Genomic DNA, 24148 nt, shown 5'->3' with positions numbered 1-24148 from the left:
TAGTTGTGAGAGTTTGCTTGGTTGGTTGGTGTGGCTCTTTAGTTAGCCTTTGAGAGCACACTAACATAGGGTAGTGTCATACGTCTTGTGTGAATCGACACTATTTAAACTAGAATTGTGGTAAGTGGCTTGCATTTTGAGTAGGCTAGCGCAACACTTGCTTCGCCTCATAATTGTCTAACCTTTTGTTAAGTGTTGTTGTAGAAATTTTTATTAGGCTATTCACCCCCTCTAGCCATTAGGACCTTTCACGTAGGCCGTGGCGTCGTCGAGCTCGATGGTATCGCTCTCCCCCTAGAACCAGAGCACGGCGCCGAGGGTCCCGCCGTCGGCGGTAACGGCAGCGCGCGCCTGGGCGATGGCGGCCTCATAGAGCGGCTCCCCTTTGGCCCACATCTAGATCCTGGTGCTCCCCCACAGCGCAGGGCACGAGGCCCAGGACGAGGTCAGAGTCGAAGTCGGTGGCGGCGAAGGCGTGGAGGAGGAGGCGGTGCGCGAAGGGCATGGCGGGGCCGAGGCCACAGGCCTTGTGGGTGTCGATGTCGGCGTGGAGCGGCGGCGCGGCGACGACCCAACGCCGGGACGCGGCGAGGCGGAGCACCCGCGGGTGCGGGCGGAACGGAGGCGGGAGCGGGTACAGCGCCAGGCCGCGCCCGGCCATGTTGGACTGGCCGGCCAGGAGGATCACCAGCTTGGGGCTGCTCGCGTAGGGCGAGGCCGGGAATGCAAGGAGAAGGGAGGAGAGGTGCGCGGCGAGCGGCGGCGACGCGATGAGCAGGATGGAGAGAGCTGCCGCCGCCGCCAGCGCGCACAGCAGCCGCAGCGGCCGCCGCGCCACCGGCTTCATGGTGAGTACTGAGGAGTGGCTCGTGGCTCCGCCGAGGCTCCTTCTTCTTCCTCCTCCATCCATCTGCTGCTCGCCGAGGCTCATGGACGCGATGGAGGGGCGGATCGCGCGCGATAGCCTCCACGACGGCGAGGTCACACTCAACGGGGAGCCGCTGCAGGGCCGCCGCCAGCGTGACTTCTCCGCGTACGCGATGCAGGACGACCTGCTGTGCCCGATGCTCAGGGTGCGGGAGACGTTGCTGTTCGCCGCCGAGTTCTGCCAGCTCAGGCTCACCCGTGCCGCCGACACCATCATCGGCGATGAGGGACACCATGGGGTGTCGGGCGACCAGTCCCACAAGCTCCGCGTGAGCGTTGCTAGCAACGACACCTCTGCCACCGTCCTCTCCGGCCGACGAGTAGTAGATGGATGGAGGAGGAAGAAGGAGCGTACGTGCCTAGCTCGAGATGGATGCCGTTAACTCCAAATGTGATGGAACATGATGAAATGCTACTTTCAGTTAACGTTTGCATCTTTGAATGATATTTTACATAACAAAACTCTTTTGATAATATTTTTTGATTCTCGGGATTTTTCAATGCTAAAGAACCAATTTTCCCAAAGCAAAAACTCCAACCCGCCCCGTCGCCGCGGAGCATCAGAATAAAGCCGAGAAGCCATCCAAACCGTTCTCTCTTTCTCCTCTCCGCTTCCTCCCCAACCCCTCCCCAAGTATACGAGACACGCCCATGGCCTCCCGGGTCACGAGGCTGCTCCTGCACCGCTGCCTCGCCACCGCAGCGGAGGCCTCCGCTCGCCGCGCGCCGCGGGCTCCCTGCGCCGGCGCCGCTGTCTCCAAGGTAATCCAGCAGCAGCGATGGAGGAAAACCCTAAACCCCTCTAAACCTCCCCTCAGGGTGTTCGACAGAATGCCCGTGCCGATCTCTGCGTTGCCTCTTCCGGCGTTGCTGCCTGTGGTGTCTGGTTAGGTTCCTGAAGGGACTGAACTGGTGCTCTGTGCTAGATTCAACTGAAGCAACAATTGTTGTGCAGGGTGGTGCTTACTAGCTATTGAACTTCTATTATCCCGTAATGCCAGCCCCCTTTTCTGCTAGTCATGTCATAAGCAATGCATGTGCTGGTGCTCTATCTGTATGAAACACAATGCAATCGTGTTTCTGATCTGTGATTGCATAGATTCTTTTTGGGCTTTCGGAAGTTCTTCACATTGTAATTTCCGTATTTTTCTTCTTATTTGAAAATATATACTTGGAAGTCTGTTTTTCCTTAACGCTTCCCTGTCTCTTAACTGCAGGATGTTGCTAAGGCTGAAGGTCAACTCCCACCTCTGAATTAAGGCTCTGTGTTTGATTGGCCAAGTTGCTGCTATTAAATATTTTGTTTTGTTATTATTCCTGTTATTGTTGCATTGGTGAAACTGGGCTTGTTTTGCAGTGCTGGTTGGATACTGCATAACAATTTAAACATTATGTATGCTTATCTAGTTTTTAGTTTAGCTGCTTTAAGTATATGTTGACATTGCAAATCAGAGTAAAGTTAAGTATATATTGACATTGCAAATCAGAGTAAAGTGTTCGGTGGCTTCCATATGAGCACCTAGGTCAACTTAGCATCTTTTAGCCTGTATAATCAGGATAAAGCTGGCAAATCTGTACCTGTTGTCATAATATTCATGAACTATTTCCCACTCTTACCACAACAGATACTTCAAAGCCCTTCTGTACTGCCATACTGATTTAGTAAACCTTCCATGATAATGTACTACCATTGCAACACTGCATCTATTATGACTGTATGTGATACTTTGCATACATTGGATGCATTTGAATGAACTTGCCAAAGGTAAAACAAATCTCTACGTTGAATTATCCAGAACTGGAGAGTCGAAAGGTGTTGATAAAACCTTTCAGTAGTGAACTAGTGATAATTTGAATACATGATTATGATAATTCTGTGTGTAACCCTCCTCATTATGATCCAGTCGATGCAAACTGCTCAGTTTTTTCAATTCATAAAATTGATTCCAATCTCTCTTTAAGGTTGTTCTACTTGTGTTCCATGTTATGAGCATGCATGGCCATGATTACAAAGAATGGTTTCTCAGCTATCTAGTCTAATCATAATTTCATTGATTTCCAAGCACTCGAAAACTATCCAACTTTTGTGTGCATTTTTGCTCAATCTGGACCGATATTCTTGCGCACTACTTTTTCCACGTTAGGATTTGTTAATCTTGACATAGTTTTCTTTGGGAAAACATCCAGCTTCGTCTTTGAAAAATTCAAGGTGGTACGTGACTAGGTCAAACACTTCAGGTCCTTTGACTACTCGTTATGAGTGCCGCAAAGTATTTCCTTGTTCTGTAAGGCCATGTGCATCTTACTCTACACAAGCTTCAGACCAGAAGGCAAAACAGGTTTGTATTTCAGTTCTGCTTGCTGATTTAAATTGTTCAATGTAATGCGTTTATATACTCTCTCCGTCCCAAAATGGATCAACTTCTAGAATTGTCCTAACTCCTAAGTTGAACTTTCTTAAGATTCACTGAATTCATAGAAAAGAACACCAATATTTATGATGCCAAATTAGTATTATTAGATGCAAAATGAAATATATTTTCATAGTGTACTTATTTGGCATCATAAATGTTGGTATTGTTTTCTATAAAGTTAGTCAAACTTAAATAGTTTTGACTTAGTACAATTCTACAAGTTGATTTATTTTGGGACGGATGGAGTATCTTCCTACTTGTCTCTGATCCTTTGCTTCATAAATTTGAATTAATATTATCCATCTTGTGATATGCTGCTATGGTGGTTGTAAAGCAGTATATAAGCTTTTAGTTATTGTGTTACCTTGTTGACTGGGATTGGACCAAAATTCAAATCCTAACAAAGGAATCCAATTAGAATCCTACTACAGAAAGTCCATCATCCAGTCCAAACATATAAGTGCTTAGAGTCTAATCCAATCCATGCCCCTCAAGTTAGAATCCATCCATCATGATCCAACCATCACAGCAAGGCGTCTTCCTCTTCCCCTTCCCCTTCCCCATCACAGGCAACTTGAAAACCAAGCCAAACTGACTCTCTCATCTCATCTGTCATGTCAGATCTCCAGCCAGATCTCTCCGCAAAACTACTCGCCGTGAAACACCAATGTTAGCCTCCTTTCATCAGGCATCCGACACTCCACATGATCCTCACTGCAGGACTCCAAGCCATGGCCATCTTGAGATTCACAGCATGGTCCTGGCCCGGAGCTGTTGGTGTCTGCATTAACCTCTACATGACTAATGCCTATGCTGTCTAGCTACTGCTTGTTGCAGTCTGCTACGTTACTGCTTTTGTGCTCTACCTCAAGGCCAATCACTACAGCATCACCGTCACCCTGCATATGCCTTTGCTTTGTGCTTGGTATGTCACCCACTCCACTCCAATGACCTATTCAATGGAACGCCGTGCCAGGCCATGCCGTGGTCGTAGAGACAAGTGAAGTACTGAAGTGACCATTCTCTCGTCTCATCTCTGATGTCAGTGGTCTATGGAGGTCACTTGATGGTTCGGATGAGAAGTCTAGTCCGTCTCTCTCATCCACCCTTCCTTTCTCGATTCTCTCCCCGCGTAGCATTTGAAGAGAGGGTTACCACCACTGTAAAACCAAGTCCAGCTAGGTCCAATGGACATTGGACTTTTTGTGTTGCAACCCAATGGATATTGTGCTTTATTTTATCACATGGTGTTGGATATCCAAGTCCAAACAGATCATGTTCATGTACATCCAAAGCAGGCAGGGTTAAATTGGACTTTGGATTTCCCAAATCCAACCCCACATGTACTTGTGATCATGCACCATCTGAATTACTGAACACCTGTGGATTATACATAAATTAGCTTGAACGTGCTTACTACATTGGATTACTATGCCTAAAACCTTGAATGGCAACAGCTTGGCCGCATATACCGGCTTATTTATATGCATTAGCCCCTGTAATGTGGTTTTGGACAACCAAAATTTCATAAAAAATGATTATTAAGAGCTATTCCAAATTTGTGATCCTGCATATGTTGAAAGGTTTCTGTTTCACCAGTTACATTACTGCAGATGTAGAGGTAGTTGCTAGACACTGTTTTGTAATGGTCTGCTTCAAAGATTTTGTCTTATGGATCCATAATCTCAGTGGTCCTATATGAGGAAACCCAATTATGCTAATCATTTAGCCAAAGCCAGCAGCACTTGTAGTGTTGCAGTGACAGTGCTATTTTCTGCAAGGCATCTCTGTCAAATGTGAGAAAGCGTTCACACTCAAAGTTTCAGCGTGTGTGTACTGTGTTCCAGTTTTCCATTCACAGCATTCTGCTGGAGAAGACTTTGAGTTTTGTTTATTGTTATACTGCTTGACAGTTTTAATCACCTAAGACACCAACAGTCAGATATTTGGGGTCTCTTAGTCATTTAGTTCTTGATAGAACTTGTATACCGTAGCTAACTGATATTACTGTTTTCATTAGTCAAACAAATGTTTGTTAATTATATTGCAAGCAGAATACGTCGTATAGCTATAATGCTGTTGCACATTTTTATGGTTTTTTTGTTACTTGTAAGGAACTGTCCTCTTTGTTCGCAGGAAGGGAAAGACTTGTCAACTGTAGAACATCCCTTTGATGATATTACCTACAATATACCTGAGAAGCCAGTGACATTTACTGAAGGTGCTTCTTATAGTCTTGTAATTCTTGCCGGACTCGGAATTGCAGGGGTGGCTGGATATGCTGTGTTCAAAGAGCTTATATTTGAGCCAAAAGAGTAAGTCCCTTGCATTTGTTATTTGGCTTCTGTTTGAATTTTGCAGAATGATAAGTGATACAACTATGACTAATTGTATTTTGATATTACAAATGTGTTAATAAATAAATAGTAATTATTACCATATTCTTTTAAGTTCTACAAAATTTCCTTGTCAGAATTTACACATCTCCTGTGTATTTGAGAAAAAAAGCATTTCGTAGTGGTCATTCTTCAGATCGTAACACTAATCCCATCTTTATGTGCACTGTACAAATTAACAGTCAATATGATGTGTAATATGGAACTTCTTTTTGCCCTTTTTACTAGTTTATATATACATCTTCTTAATCTGGATGCATCATTGTCTATCTAAGGCACATGGTCTATGCTTTTCATTTCCTTGGTTCATAGATTGGCATTTTGTGAAGGGCGGGCCTGGTGCAAGCGGTAGAGTCTTACCGCCTGTGACCAGAAGGTCCCGGGTTCGAGTCGCGGTCTCCTCGCATTACACAGGCGAGGGTAAGGCTTGCCACTGACACCCTTCCCCAGACCCCGCACAGAGCGGGAGCTCTCTGCACTGGGTACGCCCCTTTATAGATTGGCATTTTGTGCAGTATAGGAATAGGAAGCTTTATTATCTGCAACTTTGTGTCACTTATAGGTTAGTGTGCTACCTGATATGAACAAACTTTTACTATATTGAAAAATGAAGATGAAACCAAATACCATAGATCTTTCTGTTTTTGTTCCGTTGTCACAAGCCCCATTCTGGTGCATACTGCATTTTAATCCTATAACCTGTAAGAGTGTTGATTCACTACCGAAAGTACTATGCATTGCATTATGTTAAAGGTGAACAACAACAACAAAACCCTTTACTCCAAGCAAGTTGGGGGTAGGCTAAAGTTGAAACCCAACATAATAATTTGGTGTTTGGTGCTTTTGTCTGGCATATTGATTGCCCGTATGCCTGTTTTATAAATATATATATAATTTTGAAGCTGAAGGGAGATTAGCTAATGCTTGTGCATTGTATAACCACCCAACAGGTACAAGATATTTGGGAAAGCTCTAGCAAGAATTCAGAGTGATAGCCAGGTTTTCGTTGATCATGTTATTTTCCTGTAGATAGTTGTACTTTCCCTCTCTTACTAGTTTTATATATTTTGTCAGGTCACGTCAAGGATTGGCCATCCTATTACTGGATATGGCCAGGAAACTAGAAATCGTGCAGCTCGGCAAAGAATTCCAAATAAGATTTGGACAGATGAGGACGGTGTTGAACATGTGGAGGTAGAACACATTCTTGTCTCTTTTGTCGTGTCTTCTTCCATTCTTCTGTTTTCTTGCACCTCAGGTCTACTGTAGCCTAGTCAATAAGAAAGTGGCAACTTTACCTGTTACAGTTATGCTCTCCTTCTGCAACACTTGTTGGGAAACTGCTCTCTGAGAGTTCATTAGTCCCTTAGCAGCATGGGAAGAGCTTAATTGTGAATCATAACATAAGGGGAGGTACTAAGATGAGAATTATTTGCCTTCATTGCTAATATCAATCCTGAGAGCAGTATCAACACCAGAGAAGATCCTGTTTACATTTTTTGTTATGCTCGTAGATATTGTTTTTGCTAAATTGGAAAGGAGGCACTAAGGTTGCATTGATGTTAAGTCATATTGTTCATATAGCTATTTTACGCTGCTCACATGCATTTTTTCAGGTGAACTTTCTCATCCGTGGGCCACATGGAGCTGGAAAAGTGTATTCAGAGATGTTCAAAGATAATTCTGATCGGACATGGAAGTTCACATACCTCGTTGTTGATATCGTGTCACCACCACATGCAAAAACACAACTGATGTTAGAATCTTACTTACCAGCATAAGAATGCAAGAAACAAAAGCAGTTAGCAGTGCCATAGCATCTCCAAGGTTCATCTCCCACATATATATTATATCTATTTTACTTCACATTTGTACCATCCTTGATGTTTACTTTATTTTGTGTTTTGTATTGTCATTTGGTCATTAAAGTTTTGAATTTTGATCTTTCTTGAAATAATAGACATCAAACAGTAGGATGAAATATGCTTCTAGTGATTTCTGGAACTAGTAATGCTACACCTACAAAAAGTTGTACAGAAGATCTACCTAGCATGCTAACTTGAACAGCAGCAAGCCAGCAACCTCAAAGTTACCGGTGTGGTTACATGGAATCTTTTGATTGCTAATTTCAAATTAGCAAGTAAGGTTGTTATCATCCATGCTTATTACCGGTGTGGTTACAATTTTTTTTTCTGCGTCAGGATGGGGGCGGGGGTTTGGGGGTTTTCTCGATCTGTGTGAGAAGATCTTCTTCTTAAAGGGAAAACCCGGGGGCCGTTATAACCCCCCGCAGGTCGAGTAATACAATTTTTTTGTACACTTTTTTATAGGTTTAGTGGTACTCTCCCCGTACTAGAGATGTTACCTACCTTGTTTAGCTGAAGGCCATATCAATCCATGCATTGAAGCATTTTTCTTTATAGTAGTTTGTTCAAATCCTCACATATGGATATGTCAGTCCAATTTCCTTTAAATATTTGTCAGTTTGTATGGATATGGATATTTGTTCAGTAGTCTGATGATAGGAGTAAGTCTGTTTGCATTCTATAAAGGATTTTCTTCTGAATGTCAGTAGTTTGTATTTTGATTAGCTTTGAATGTTCCTACATTTTTTTTAAGTCACAAGTTTGTTGCTTTTGAACCTTGCTACATTTCTTTCAAGTCGAAAGTTCCTAGCCATACATGTGAAGTTGAGTTAATTACATTGGTGGTCTTGAAAATTGTATGCAGGACCATCTAGGTCCATAAACTCTTAAAATGCACGTGTGGATCCCAACTTGTCGAGTGTGCCATTGGAGGTCCAAATCACCCTAATAAGCGAGCAATCATGTATGTGGTACACTAAGTGGAGCCGGGGCTGTTTAGCAGCGCTCCTTGGAGCAGTTTTTTTTTTTTTTGTGAGAATCACTTCTCCATTTAGCTAGGAGCTAAAAAACCTGCTCATCATTACTCTCTATTCAAACCCCACCAAAACACTCCAGAATCACTTCTCACCTGTTCCTTACCCTTCTCACCGACCAGAATCACTCCATTAGAGAATCAGGGAGTGGAGCTCTACCAAACAGTGGCGAACCTTGAGCAAATTAGTGGGTGTGCACATGTCTTGTGAGTGCATGGACATGTCTCATGGGGGGTGCATATATGGTGAAATTTTAATTAAACTTTTTTTTTGGGGGGTGGGGGGTGGGGGGGGGGGGGGGGGGGGGGGTGCATTTGCACCCCAAGCCACAAACTACCTTTGCTCTTGCTACCAAACATGACACCATCATGTCCTCAGCTTCCCATGCTCTACTACGTGCTTAGGATCATGTCCATTCATGCCATGTTGCCATACCACATAGTCAACTTTATGCTAATTAGGGAACTCTGGACCTCAAGTGGCACACTTAGCAAGTTTAGGGCCTAGATGAACCACATGGAAAGTTTAAGGACTGCCGGTGCACTTCAACTCCGTGAGGTTCTAGTTGACTTCTGATGATTGTTGTTTTTACCATTATTTACATACAACCATTAGATTTATTGTCAATCTTTACTTGATTTTTGTTTGTTTGTTTAGATTTTGGCACAAAAGGGAAGATCCGATAGAAGTGGCTAAACTGGGGATTTATAAACTAAGTCTATGCAAGATTGGGAAATTTAGGAACAGGATTTTCATAATGTACTGCCATCAAACCAGTTTTGTGGAGTAATAAACGGTTCTTACATTGCTAGAAGGCGAAGTGGTTTCAGACAGTTCATGTCTGGAAATGTTTCGATGTTTCTTTTAGTAATGGGGAAAAGCCCTGCATGCCTGGATGAGGGTATTTTTTATTAGTTCTCATGAGTACCTTGTATCATCCAAATACGTTTCCTAATCCAGTAAGTCATCTTTGTAAAATCATAGCAACTCTTATTGTAACTGGATTTGGTTTTGAATTAATTCATTTTGAAATGCTCGTCTTAAGGGCTAATCTTGGCTGTTAGGAACATCTCTCTTTCTGGAGAACAGTTTCTTTAACTGCCCTACCATTGGCCTCTAATGTGCTGTTGTAACTTTACTGAGCAAAAGGTACCCTACCCCAGGGAGACTTTCTGGATGCCCGTCAACCTTTGGATGATCACATCTATCGTTCTGCCCCAACGATCAGTCCACTTTTTTACCAGGTTGATACTCCGTCCAAAATTTCTTAAATTATATAGGTCGTTTTGATGTTTCTGGATATCTAGTAATCCCTCCATTGTTGAATAAATCAACTTGAGTTGTCCTAAGTCAAGCTTTGAGTTTGATTAATTTTAAATAAGAGTACTATGATCTAAGACCCCAAAAGGTATAGTATGAAAATATATTTTATGCTGTATCTAACTATACTAATTTTATGTCAAATATTAGTCCTTTTCGAATTTGGTTAAACTTAAAAATAATTGAATTAGGATAACTCTTGAAGTTGATTTATTCTCGGCGGAGGGATGTCTAGATATAGGACCTAAAATTCACACTTTCTGTTTCTTTTATCGCATCAATCATCCACTGTGAACACGAATCCATCTGCAGATTCTCCCTTCAGACTTTTTATTGAGGATCCATAGGCTCAGTCATTTCACCCTTTTCAGCGTGTCGTCTGTTTGCTTGCTCGTAAACGATCGTAAATTTCCAGCCGGGAACAGTGTTTTTCTCTCACACCAAACCAGCCAGCAGTAAATAATCCACGATACGATACGGCCTCCCGAACAGGCCGACGTCCGGCTACTGTTCTATGGCTGCACACATTTTTTAAGACACGTTCCACGAGTCATCAACCGGAAACTATTCTATGGCTGCACACATTCCACAAGTCATCAACCAAGTGAAATATCCTTCCATCCATACTCCCTTGTCTCCATATCCCTATTCCCTCCTACCGATCAACGCCTTTCGCTGTCACGCCTCTACGTATCTGCTCCGGGCTCCTCCAGCCTTTCCTTTGCCGACTTCGTCTGCGGCATCAGCTTGCCTGATTGGAGCAAAGCTATAACTATTATGAGTAGGCTTACCTGCTCCCACAACAGATTGGTCGAGTGGTGGATGCATCTTTCAGTGCTCAATTCTTTGCCTACTCGTTGCCTGCGGCCGTGTCGTGTCGTCAGTTCCCGGCTTCGCTTTGCTCCAAACATTTCATTTCAAATCCATGACCTGGAGAAAGGATTGCTATCTTGGGAATGCCCGTTTGTTTTAAGTTTAGTATATACAGGACCTGTTAGCATAATAAATGGTCAACTTTTTTTTTTAGAGTTAATAGGGCCAAGCCCCTGTCTTACACTATCAAGATCAGAACGTTATTATAGCATTCGGATGGGTTACATCCATCAATCCCGTTTAAAGCAAACTGGAAATAGCAATGAAGGAGCCAGAACCAAAACCACTTACATCTCACAAGATAAACCTAGCTTAGTTATATCACGCCATTTGCCAGAGAGTCGAGTCCCTTCCAAAAACGAGCTTCCTGACGGCAGAGCCTTGGCTTCATGCGGTAAAGTATTGGACCTCCAGTTTATTGCATTCATGTACAAACACTTGTTCTTGGATATCATCACATGATTCTCATAGGTCGTTGCTAGCTTCGTCAAATCCAAAAGCCTGGAGTTGAACTCCTGAACTGGCTTGGTGGACATAGGATCGACCAACTTTGGATCATAGCAGCAACCTTCAGCAACAGGGATTTCATATCCTTCCAAGAAGCCTCCGGGAAGCATAAACTATTTCTCAGTTCCCAGAGGCTCCATAGGGCAGCAGCAAAAAAAAACATTGCAAACTAGTATGAACTTCATTTTACTTCAGTTCCACGGGTTCTATAAAAAATAGAGTTAAATGCACCGTAGGTCCATTAACTTTTGGTGATGTGTTATCTAGGTCCATTAACTTTCAAACTGTATTTTTTGGTCCATTAATTTTTGGTGGTGTGTCATCCAGGTCCATCAACTTTCAAACTGCATTTTTTGGTCCATTAACTTTTGGTGATATGTCATCTAGGTCCATCAACTTTTAAATTGCATTTTTTGTCCCTAAACTTTTTAACTGGTTCACCGTAGGTCCATACCCCTTCGTTTAGCGAATAGATCTGACATGTCACGCCAAATAAGCAGCCATTGTGGAGTAGGTGATGAGTCCATAGCTTCTCAAGATGTTCATGGAGACTTGTCTAGCAATAATTTAAATGTAGCTGTCGGGGACCAATACTAGGGTATCCAAAGAGGAGGAGCTAATAACCATCAACATTAATTCATCCGAGCAGTCAAGGGCGCGACTACAGCTCCAATCGACCTCCAGGTGCGCAAGCTCCGCCTCGCCTGGCCTCTGGGGGCGGGCTCCGCCTCGCCTGACTTCTGAGGGCCGGCTTCGCCTCGCCCGGCCTCTGAGGGCGGGCTATGCCTCGCCCGGCCTCTAGGGACAGGCTCCGCCTCGCCCGACCTTAGAGGGCCGGCTCCATCTCGCCCGGCCTTTGAGGGCGGGCTCCGCCTCGCCCGACCTCTGGGGGCGGGCTTCGCCTCACCTGACCCTTGGGTTTGTGCTCTGCCTCGCCCGACCTCTGAGGGCTGGCTCCGCCTCGCCCGGCCTCTAAGGGCGGGCTCCGCCTCGCCCGACCCTTGGGTTTGCGCTCCGCCTCGCCCGACACCGAGGCCACGGGCTCCGCCAGGGCTGGCTCCACCTCGCCCGGCCTCTGAGGGCGGGCTCCGCCTCGCCCGACCTCTAAGGTCTGGCTCCGCCTCACCCGACCTCTAAGGGCGGGCTCCGCCTCGCCTAACGGAGACCCATACCACCGCCAACCACTCCAAGTCCAAGCGAATGGGTCTGGGTCAAAGCTCTGACACCAGGAAAGTGACCGACACGCCCGATATAACCCATGGCCATGACGGGCCATACCTAGGGATTCACATCAGGATCAGCGTCGGGCGTACCAGTGCTGTTCTGCCTAACCCTCGTACGAGCACTGACAGACGCGACAGTTCACCACGACGTCCGCCAGGACGGAGTGGAGCGCCACGATCGAGAGACGACGCCTGCACATGGCGCCAATGATGGACAGGGCCGCAACGTGGAGCTGTCCCTGTTGACGTCTACAGGGTCGGTGGGACCCGCGTGAAGGAAAAGAAGGACCTGACGATCTTGGAGGACTTCTTCTCCTTATCATTCTCCTCTTTTTTCTCCACTGTAACCCGTGCTTTCCCTTGCTTATAAAAGGGAAAGCAGAATGTCCCATGAAGGGGACTCGAACCCATCGAATCCCGAACCGATCAGAACACACAAGCACATAGCCAGGAAGCGACCGAGCTCTTGGCGCTTGTTCGCTCCTATCACTAGAGACTTGGGACCTGTCTCTCTCTCGACTATTTGTAACCCCTACTATGAACTTTCAGTGCTAGTAACACGAGCAGCAGCAATGAACTGGACGTAGGGATATTCTGCCCAAACTAGTATAAACCTCGTGTTCTCTTAGCACACCATCCGAGCTAGACGCGCAATATTAGAAATTTACTAGTCGGTGGCAACTCAAAACACCAACAGTTGGTGTGCTAGGTAGGGGCCTTTTGCGCGTCTCGACATCCACACCAGGCCTCGGATGGCTAGTCACAACCTCAGCTGAGTCCTGGGCGCGCACGTGCACTTCGGGGACCTGTACTTCATCGTCACGACGAAGGGAGAGTTGGCGATGGCTCTCGCCGCCGTCTGACCTCTCCACTTCACCGGCCTCGACGTGATCACCGGCTGCTTCGTGCCCGTCCCGCTGAGGGCACGGGCGCCACCATGGGCAGCGTCCGACCGGCCGACGACGTGGTCACGTTAGTGCCGCTCCCGCCCGAAACAGGCGTGAGACCAGTCGGCGGTTGCCGCCTCAATTGGAGGATGACACTCTTCTTCGGCGCCAGCGCCAAAGGATTGCGCTGCCTGTCGACGCTGCAAGGGACGATAAGTATAAGTCACGACGAAATCTGACTAAAATAAGGAAAATAGAAGAACTGACAACTCACCTCGACGCCATCGGGTGGTGGATACGTTTGGGGGGCAAACCCCCCGACCTTTGCTCTGCCTCATCGGAACGAGGCCGTTTCGAGCCTACCCCCTGCTCCTGGGCAGAGGGGCTCGCTCCCCTTGACTCTTGGGGTGCGATGGCGGAGCCACCCGCCTCAGCCGACATCTCAGGCACGACAGCAGAGCCGCCCGCCCCGTTGACTCCTAAGGGAGGTCGACGGTATGTCCCGCCTCCGCTAGCTCCTCGGACGTACCCTCCCCTCCATGGAACGGGAAGGGTCTTGACTCCTACAAGGATGAACCAATATCTGTCAGCACATCCTCGTTCTCTAGGATGTCCCACTCGACATCGTCGGCTACCTCGTTGTTGTCACCATCATCATCATCGTCGTCGCTGTCGGTGTCCTCCCCCTATTCCCACGCCTGCAACTTTCACTGCCTCTTCCTCTTCTTGTCCTCCTTCGCCTTCCTTAGCCGCTCGCCCTCGGCATGATTCGCCGCCATCACGGACGAATCCCTCGGCAACGACGCTGGGTGATCCGTGAAGATGAGGTCCCTCGGCTGGTCCCGCCCCTCTCAAAGTTAGTATCAAGAGGTTGGGAAATCTATTGAAGAGAAGGCATGAGAAGGGTAAACTTACAAAGACGACGCGGCCTGATTTCAGCTGCATCGGAGGATGTCGTAGCACCGGATAGACGAAATCGAGGGGGCACCCGCGTCGTCCCGTGAGAGCTCCATTGCCTCCTTGATGCGTTGCGTGATCTCAGACTTGGGGAGCGCCCCCTCGGCGAGAGCTGTTCCATCGAACGACGCCTCGGGCGCCATTGCGTATAGCGGGAGCGCCCGCGTCATCAACGACACCACCCTCCTTGCATGGTAGGACCCGATGATGCCCGACCCCTTCAAGCCATTGTCCTTGAGGATGTGGATGGCAGCGATGTGGTCCTAGATCTTCTTCTTGTCCTTCTCCGGGACACCCCACTTCCTCCATGACTCCGGGGCCTCTTCGATCAGGCGCCTGGTGAACTCCGGCAGAGGGGTGGCGGCGTCGTTCTTGAGGTAGAACCACTGCGAGTGCCAGGACGGAGTGGAGCGCCACAACCGGAAGACGACGTCTGCGCATGGCGCCAATGACGGATAGGGCCACGACGTGGAGCTGTTACTGTCGACGTCTACAGGGTCTGCGGGACCCGCGTGAAGGAAAAAAAGGACCCGACGATCCTGGATGACTTCTTCTCCTTCTCATTCTCCTCTTTTCCCTCTACTGTAACCCGTGCTTTCCCTTGGCCTATAAAAGGAAAAGCTGGATGTCCCATGAAAGGGGCTCGAACCCATCGATTCCCGAACCAATCAGAACACACAAGCACATAGCCGGAAAGCGACCGAGCTCTCGGCATCCGTTCGCTTCTATCACTAGAGACTTGGGACATGTCCCTCTCTCGACCGTTTGTAACCCCTACTATGAACTTTCAGTGCTAGTAACACGAGCAGCAGCAACGAATTGGACGTAGGGACATTATGTCCGAACCAGTATAAACCTCGTGTCCTCTTAGCACACCATCCGAGCCAGACGCGCAATATTAGGAATTTACTAGTCGGTGATAACTCGAAACACCGACAGTAGCAGCTGGTAATTCGTTAATATCCTCTGGTCTTAAATTTGGAATTATTATTTTTAAGGATAGACATATTGTGGACATGGAGAAATTTATAACTGCTAGACTGTCGTCAAAGATATTTTATAGAGGTACCTTATTATTGCGTGAAAAGGAGAAGAAAATGAAGCCAACAAAATACATCAGTACTAATTCTAAAGAGGTGGAGATCATCAATGGAATTTTTCCAACATGATTAGCATCTTTGCCGTAGTATTTTATTATTTCCATGCATTAGTTTCCTATCTAGTTGTGATACACAATCTTTTATCTAGCATCTAGCTTTTAGTGCCTGCGTGCACCTGTGTACATGAATCAAATTGGTGGCTGCGTTTGGACGTGTCATGCATGCTAGCCGAATCAGGGACTCAAGGTCAATCGGTCCTAGTTGGGTTGGTGGAGTCCGAGTTTTGTTTGGGTCAGGTGGCTTGTGTGCCTATACTTGTGGCCTTCGGCCTTGTACTAAGTAGATTAGACTGGATTCTATTGTGGAGTTTACTCTGCGTCAAGCCGCCGCTCGAGAAACCCTAGATGGTGATCCCATCAGGTTCTTCGTATCGAAGATTATCTCCGGATGGTGATCTCGTCATGTACTCCACGGTGGCTGCTTTTTTAGCGTGCCATGTCAGATCTATTCGCTAAACGAAGAGGTATGGACCTACGGTGAACTAGTTAAAAAGTTTATGGACCAAAAAATACAATTTAAAAGTTGATGGACCTGGATGACACACCACCAAAAATTAATGGACTTAAAAATACAGTTTGAAAGTTGATGGACCTGGATGATACACCACCAAAAGTTAATAGACCAAAAAATACAGTTTAAAAGTTGATAAACCTAGATGATACACCACCAAAAATTAATGAACCTACGGTGCATTTAACTAAAAAAAAAGTAATAGAGTTAAGTTCCACAGGTGTCTAGATACAACACAATAGGAAAACAAATGATGAATCGGCTCCTTTTCACGAGAAAACAAACCAGACACGTCCTCTACTTTTCTTCTTATACTTTCTCCTTCCGTAATTTTCAGCTTCTCTTATAATTCGTACTTTTCAGCTTCTCTTATGAACCGGCCCTGTTCGCTTCTCTTATAATCCATACTTTTCAGCTTGTTTTTTTCAGCCAAAACAATATTTTTCTCTCACAACAAATCAGCCGGAATAGTATTTCGGCTTGTTTTTTCAGCGAGGCGAACGGGGCCTTAAATTATCTCTAGTTAAAAGATTATTTTCAGAGAATAACCACATGAAAAAAATAGATTCTACGAGGTACTTTCTCTTTCCAAAGAGCAGGAACGTGTATAGGAGTCATCCCCTAAATTTATGATTCTATACTGATATTGAGAAGAATACAAACTGCTAGAACTAAATTGCCAAATAAGGGCATCTTCCTCTTCAGGAAAACATATAGTTCAAGCTAACTAGGCGACCTCTAGGCTCTAGGCATAAATTCGTAAGCCTAGCATCTATCTTCTAAAAGTGCATTTGAGGTTGGTGCCATTACACGACTCTGAGCTTTCTCATTCACTAGGATGTAAACATCCCAATATTGAATGGCTAGGATGGAAGGACCAAGCCAGTTATCCTCCTAGAATTTAACCTTATGACCATTACCAATTTTCCATCTGTGACCTAGTTTAGCTGCAGAAGCAGCCCAGATCATACCCTTAAAGAATTGAGAGGCACCAGTAGTGAAACTACAGAAAATGTTACGACAACATGTATTTATACTTATAATCAACTAGCTCTTTCCAAAGTTCAGAGCCATCCAGATGGTACCTTTTAATCCAGGATCCTAGAAAGCATATATTCAAATCTCTCAAATTTGGAATACATAAGACCTCCATACTCTTTTAGCATATTTATTACACTTTCCTAATTAGCTAAATGATACCAATGATTACCTGTATCGCCCCAAAGGCAATTACCTAAGTCAGAGTGGATTAACTGGATAGCCAGATCAACTTTATTCGGTGCTCGAACCAAAACGATAAGATCCCGTTCGTCCAATCATACAATTCACAATCTGATTTACTGGTCAACAGTCGACACACCAGAGGGAGCGACTCCATATATACCCTCTGAATCACTCCAAATTCCCAGTTTTGCTTGTATTTCACTGTCGAAGCCGGTGTTTTCTGATACCACCTCTTTGACCTGTGAAGGGTGTACGTATCTTGGAAATGGACGTGTTGATGTGCGCGACTAACTTGAATAAGTGCCTGTTACTGATATATGATGCAAGCAGACTTGGACCACCAACAAGCCGTGAACTAGAAGCAGCTGATATTATATGCCCTGGCTGATGCTTGATTCCGAATTTTTTTTGGTTTAGTGGTCCGATGTACGTGAGTTGTTTCAGTCATTTTCCAAAGAGACAAGGTCCAATTTTTTTGACTTGGCACAGACCGTACCACTGCCCCTACCATTCAAATTTACAGTTGCTTCAAGTTTGCTGAAATCATCTTGTTCGTGCAATGGAGTGGGAGTTATGTCCTGCAGAATGTCTGGATAAATATCTCTCGATATCCACTACAGCTGCCATGGATTTCGTCATTTAGAGAAAAAAAAAACAACTGCCATGGAATTGCAGCTCCCGATTTCCAGCGAATCTCATGTGGCACATCCGCACATGTTTGACAAGAAGACGAACAGGAAGATGACAGAACAAAACAGCAAAGCTCGTTCATGGCAACAATAAACAAGTGACGCTACCTCACCAGATGATGCATGCCCCCATATCCATTTGACATGTATATGACATATCAAATGTGGCAGTTGGATCGTCTATGTAAGCGATGAGAATATCATAAGAACCCCCTCCCCACCCCAAAGAAGATCCAGAGCCGCTTGGATTATAAAAAGATCAGAGGGCGCGTTGTGCTGCAGAAACATCCGGCCACCATCTCAGAGACAGACATGCCGTGCACAAGCATCAGACTGGGATACCAATATACCGTATCACCGTGGCACCCACAGCCACAGCACTCACTCCTTGTTGCTCCAGGATCATGGCCTACCTGGCTTTGCGCCAACTACCAGAATAATTTGCCGGGTATAATTTGCTCCAGGATCCTCAATTCCTCATGCCGAATAAAAGATCGAGTATCCTGTTTGTTGCATTGGAATCCAAATGATAGCACCATCATGCCTCCGCCAGTCTAAACCGTTTTGGAACCGAAGAACTACAGGTTACATACATAAATGCAAGACTAGCTTATCAGCTAGTAGATGCTAATCATGCACTGGTGAACAAAGTGCTGAATTGGCCATTTGGTCTCTATATCCTCACCAAATACCCCAACAAACCTCTCTGAGAAAATGCAACCCCCCAACAAACTTTAACTAACGCCTAGGTACATGTAAACTACTGCTCTCCCTCCTCCTCTGTTTGTTTTCCTTGCTGGCGTACCAATGCACGATACAAAGAAACAAAGTCAAACCATCCCCTCCTCAACCCAACCACCATGACAGCAAACCATGAACTCCATATGCCCAAAACACCCCTACCCCCCCAGTTAATCATTGCCAATGCCATCAGTCATCCAAGGCACATCTTTCCTGGGTACCTTTGCTTTGATTAGTACACAATGTTTGAAAACTTCACGTTAAAGGGCATGCTTGGCAAGTTCCTTCAATGTTGCCAGTTAAACCTTCCCTATCCAGTTCCAAACTTTGCAACCCCCTCCCTCCTGCTACAAGCAACAGCAGCAGCACACCAGCCTCCAAGAAGAGGAACAAGGAGGAGGAAGGTGAGGAGTTGCCTCCGAAAGCAAGCCATCACTGGCTACCAAATGCAGGCATGCATATAGCGAACAGGACAAGAAGAAGCAGAAGCAGAGGAGGAAGAAGAACAAGTAGGAGCAGAGCTGAAGGACACCAAGAAACCGGTTGCGCGCTGCCACCATGTCCTATGATCAGATGCTCTCGCCGCTTTTCAGTGCCCGGCGATCGGCGTGGAGAGCGGCTCAGCACGGCGGCGGCGGCGGCGGCGGCGGCGACGCAGTGACGAGGCAGATACTCAAGTGCACGAGGTGGCAGCTCGAGGAGACCACCGACTTCGTCACCTGCCCCTACCACTACTACTGCGACAGCTCCTACCCGGGGGACTACTCCGCCGCCGTCGGCGTGCTCGTCGCGGCCTTCGCCGCGTACTGCTTCCTCTCTACTCTCGCGTTCACCGTCCTCGACCTCGTCCGGGGCAACGGTAGTAGCTCGCCGGCGGCCGGCGTCAGGGGCATCAAGAGGAAGTACCTGCTCCCCTCAGGCCCGTTCCTGCTCCCCCTGGTGCTGCTCGCGCTCGCCAGGGGGCAGCGGGTCAACGCCGTGTTCCCGCTCGCGCAGCTCGGCCCGGCATTGCTCCTGCTGCTCCAGGCCTCGGCGCTGGCGTTCCGGAACGAGGCCGACGGCGACATCCGGTACGCGGTGCTGGAGGCGTCCACGGTGTCCGGCGTGCTGCACGCCAGCCTGTACCTGGACGCCGTCGTGCTGCCGTACTACACGGGGCTGGAGGCGCTCCGGTGGTCCCGCTTCTCCGGGGAGTGCGCGTCGTGCCTGTGCCGGATGGAGCCCCTGGTCGTGGGCGGCACGGCGGTGCAGTACCGGGGCCTGTCCAAGACGGCGCTGGCGATCATCTTCGCGCTGTGCTCGCGGATGGTGTGCCGCATCTACGGCGAGGAGCGGCTCAGCGCGTGGACGCGGTCCGCATTGGAAGCCGTGGGCTGGGTGTTCGTGGCCGCAGATGCGGTGTACCTCGTCTGTTGGGTCGCCGCGGAGGGCGGCGGCGTCGGTGTGGCGGCCTACAGCCTGGTCGCCGGGCTGGTGTTCCTGAGCGTCTTCGGCAAGGTGTACCGGTTCTTGGCGTGGGTGGAGGCGAGGCAATCGCAGTGGAAATCCAGCCTCTGCCATAGCACCGTTTGATTGATGATGATACTCGTCAGAGCTAATTCTCGCAGAAAATGTGTAAAAAGAAAAGAAAGGAATCGTTGCTTAGTTCATCTTCTTCTTGCTGTACAATCTACAGTTCTACACGATGGTAAAAAAGGTGCGAATTTTTTTTGTTCATGTTACTTAGCTTATTTTGACGAAAAGCCATTCAGATTTTTGTTGATGAAGCTTCAGAGCTTGTTCCTTGCCCTTTTCTTTCGGCGTTTGAAATATGATTTTGATGAGTCGTTCCTAATCCCGCTGACCAGAGTGCACATTCTGATCCTGAATCAGACAACTGTACTATAGTTACCTCGAGTTTCTTAATTCTCATGATTATATGAAGCTATGCACTATGCAATAGTTTCAGCGATTGGTAGCTGGAGATGGTTGGTATCAAAAGTTAGGAAAAGTGGATGGGACAAGCCAGCGGCAATAATGATGTGGTGGTTCAGGATTAATTCTCGCAGAAAATCTGTGAAAAGAAAGAAAGAAAGAAAGAAATTGTTGCTTAGTTCTTCTTTTTCTAGCTGTGCAATCTACACATAATGGTGAAAAGGTGCAGTTTTTTTTTGGTCAATGTTTAACTAGCCCAATTTTTCTGAAGCCATTCAGAATTTTTTTTTTCTGATGAAACTTAATTCAGAGCATCTTCTTTACCGTTTTCTTTTGAAAATTTTAACATGTTTTTAATGGCACCTTCCTAATCCTGCCGACGACAATGTACACGTTGTGATGTTCGGCTTTAAATCAGACAACCGTACCACAGTTAGTTTGAGTTTCTTAATTACCATGGTTATACGGAGCCACGGTAGGAGAATCTGCTGTTGGTAGCTGGAGATTGTTGGTATCGGAATTCAGAAAAAGTGAATGGGACAAACCAGCAGCAGGAATGTGGTGGTTCAGGACATGTGTTAGGATCAAGCAATGACCTCTCTGACAGTTTCTCTGTTCTTGGAGCTTCCTCTCTGACAGTTTCTTGGAGCTTCCTCTCTGACAGTTTCTCTGTTCTGGCATTCTATGTCTCGGTCAGTTTGTGGAGCAGCGATTGGAGCATTCACCTGGCATCTCATCCGATGAGTATATTGGACCACGGAATACGGACTGCACCTCTGCGTTCTCACTGCAGCCACTCTTTGCTTTCTCTGAAGATATGGAAGCGAAGTAGCAGCATCAGCATGTTTTTTTTTTTTGAAAGAGCAGCATCAGCATGTGTGAAAATTCATCCGATTAGTCTAGAAACTCATAATAATATATGTACTAGGCACATTGACATTGTCATTTATTTATTTATTTTTTCAGAAGCAAAAGTGTTTGACTTGGCTTGGGCATGAGCATGAGCATGAGCATGAGCATGATATCTGACCAGGCTTCTTTGTTGACTAGTAGATTTTCTCTCATTCCTCGTGCAAATCTGCAACGTCTGAAGGAAAAAGTCAGTCGCAAAAACCTAGCCTTTCCCCTCCTTCAGAAATCAGACTCCAGTCCTTCCTGCCAAGAGAGCCTCGAGTGATTCGGTGGTCTGCTGGCGAGGCCGGCAGCTCGTCAGAGTTGTTGCACAAATCATCGAGCCCGGCCTTCGTGCAGCCGAAGCAAAGCTTGGGTACAGTACTGGATACTGAATAGCAGCATTTCGTCACTTTCAGATCAGGTTCAAGCGTGTAGGACGGCTCATGTGTGCTACATCCTTGTCTGCCTGCCAACACTCGCTGGATTTCATCAGCTAGCGGTAGCGCCATGTGCATCTAAAGTGATGTGTGTTTTAGTGTAACTCAAGGCGCCTAATCCTCACTGTCAATCAAAGGAGAAAAAGGAAAAAAAAAAAGATTCCATGGTTTTGCATGTGTCCAAAGGGGGTTTTCGGTGATTGGTTTTAATCACCGGAAAAGGGCTCCATTGATGGTGAGTGAGGTGTGACAATTTGATAGTACTGTTTCGGTTGCTGGTGCAGTGTCCTTTCCATGAACTTTGATGGTTTATGAACTAGGGACTCTACGCTCATTCTATCAAGATCTCGTGGTGCGGGTTCAGATGCGATGTACAGTACAGAAAATAATGATCGATAGCTTCTCATGGCTACGAGCATTTTTACGGAGTTGCGATGAAGCTAGACAGTACTCCACTCAGGTTTTTACGGTGTGGTGCCACAGATGAACGTATATTACTTGCTTTTGGTGACACTTAACCTTCATTGGCGTAAAGCAAGAGGAGGTAAAAAGATCGTTAGCACCTATCTATCACTTTGATTCTGTCCTTATTTTTTTATTAATAACTTTTCTGACTTGAGTGCACGCCAACGCCATAGCCTGTAGCCCGTAGCAGTTAGGCCAAGTTGTAATCCTACCCTTTATTACTGATTGCGTGCACATAACTTTGTGCCCAGAGCAGATCGCACATTCATCTACTGCGGGCCGGTCCGCCAGAAAAAGGAAGCCTGAAACAACACACTTCAGATGCCGGCCAGGTACCTGCCGACACTAGTACACTAGTAGACCTCAGAACCCGCGGCCGTCACGCATCAGCGTCAGACACACGCAGCGGTCCCCACGCAGCGCACCTTCTCTTCCCCGACGAACCCGAACAGCAGCATCGTATCGATGGAGGGCTGGGACAAGGGGACCAAGAGCACGGTGGGCGAGATCCCGCTGCTGTCGACGCGCGCGGGCCCGCGGGACGGCGAGGCGTGGCGGCAGCGGCTCAAGGAGGAGTACCGCGCGCTCATCGCCTACACGTCGGTGAACAAGGCCAAGGACAACGACTGGTTCCGCATCGCCGCCGCCAACCCGGAGGGCACCCGCTGGGAGGGAACCTGCTGGTACGTCCACAACCTCCGCCGCTATGAGTTCCCGCTCCAGTTCGACATCCCCGTCGCCTACCCCCAGGTCGCCCCCGAGATCGAGCTCCCCACCCTCGACGGCAAGACCCACAAGGTACCTAACTTACTAAATGATTACTGCGATACTGTCTGTATGCTTGCTTAATTTGCTGGAATTGGCCGAGGGTTCTTGACTTGCGCTGTGATGGCTGGTTGGCAGATGTACCGGGGTGGGAAGATCTGCCTCACCGTGCACTTCAAGCCGCTGTGGGCCAAGAACTGCCCGAGGTTCGGTATCGCGCACGCGCTGTGCCTCGGCCTCGCGCCGTGGCTCGCGGCGGAGGTCCCGATTCTGGTCGACTCGGGCATGGTGAAGCACAAGGATGACGAGGCGGCTCCGACTGAGGCATCTGCCTCTGCTGCTCCTCCTTCCTAGTTGCAACTTACAACAGCTAAGGGGGATATCGGAAATCAACTCGGTGGTAATTGGTGAACCGCCAAATAAAGAGAAATACTTGCGAATCTAAACATCATATGAAACATGTCCCATGCCTGCTGATTGTTGACTGTGTGTACTAGTTTCCCATCCAACTTTCTGAATTGTGTTGCAGGTTTTTATGGTACACCTGACTGATACCATCTGAGGAAACAGAATTGCTTAATAAAACTAGTGCAGATATTCTGATTGGTCGGTTATCGAATGTGTTCATCAATTACAAGTTTTTATTCATTTTGGCATAGAAAATTCTGTTTTTGGTTTGTCACAATGCTTGGTTGCCTTTGAGATTTGCACTGTATCATGCTGAAATTTTATACAAGAACTGTTCTCAAGACTAATTCTGGTTCATGCAAGTGACTTTGGATGTTTGAGGCTGTTCAAGTCATATGGATATGACTGAGTTGGAATAGTGAAGCACAAGGAGGCCAAGTGGCCCCAATCATATCTGGCCCTGCTGATGTTTTATAGTTACAAAGGGATTTGGTTGTTGCCCAGTCAATTAACGGATTAAAAATCCACCTCAGATCAT

The 24148-nt window shown here is 46.8% G+C and overlaps 4 protein-coding genes across 4 annotated transcripts; 3 read left to right on the top strand and 1 right to left on the bottom strand.

The window, feature by feature from the left end:
• Nucleotides 1-335: 335 nt before the first annotated feature.
• On the bottom strand, nt 336-1141 carry LOC136537332 (uncharacterized). The gene has a single exon (XM_066529336.1). It carries the CDS (start codon nt 1139-1141, stop codon nt 368-370), a length of 774 nt encoding a protein of 257 aa, XP_066385433.1. The 3' UTR covers nt 336-367.
• Nucleotides 1142-1505: 364 nt separating this feature from the next.
• Nucleotides 1506-9672, top strand: LOC136534609 (probable mitochondrial import inner membrane translocase subunit TIM21). Its single transcript, XM_066527017.1, has 8 exons — nt 1506-1689; nt 2145-2163; nt 3115-3266; nt 5478-5656; nt 6688-6736; nt 6812-6931; nt 7354-7564; nt 9294-9672. The coding sequence occupies exons 1-7, from the start codon at nt 1579-1581 to the stop codon at nt 7516-7518; spliced, it is 795 nt and encodes a 264-aa protein (XP_066383114.1). The 5' UTR covers nt 1506-1578; the 3' UTR covers nt 7519-7564; nt 9294-9672.
• Nucleotides 9673-19038: 9366 nt separating this feature from the next.
• Nucleotides 19039-21632, top strand: LOC136534600 (uncharacterized). Its single transcript, XM_066527012.1, has 2 exons — nt 19039-20423; nt 21339-21632. The coding sequence occupies exon 1, from the start codon at nt 19286-19288 to the stop codon at nt 20297-20299; it is 1014 nt and encodes a 337-aa protein (XP_066383109.1). The 5' UTR covers nt 19039-19285; the 3' UTR covers nt 20300-20423; nt 21339-21632.
• A 1071-nt stretch (nt 21633-22703) lies between these two features.
• On the top strand, nt 22704-23816 carry LOC136540302 (ubiquitin-fold modifier-conjugating enzyme 1-like). The gene is made up of 2 exons (XM_066532303.1): nt 22704-23235; nt 23341-23816. The coding sequence occupies exons 1-2, from the start codon at nt 22903-22905 to the stop codon at nt 23554-23556; spliced, it is 549 nt and encodes a 182-aa protein (XP_066388400.1). The 5' UTR covers nt 22704-22902; the 3' UTR covers nt 23557-23816.
• Nucleotides 23817-24148: the final 332 nt, after the last annotated feature.

The sequence above is a fragment of the Miscanthus floridulus genome, chromosome 2 (assembly GCF_019320115.1).
Source record: "Miscanthus floridulus cultivar M001 chromosome 2, ASM1932011v1, whole genome shotgun sequence".
Classification (NCBI taxonomy): domain Eukaryota; kingdom Viridiplantae; phylum Streptophyta; class Magnoliopsida; order Poales; family Poaceae; genus Miscanthus; species Miscanthus floridulus.
The sequence above is the reverse complement of the archived record's forward strand: the minus strand, read 5'-3'. Positions and strand labels throughout refer to the sequence as shown.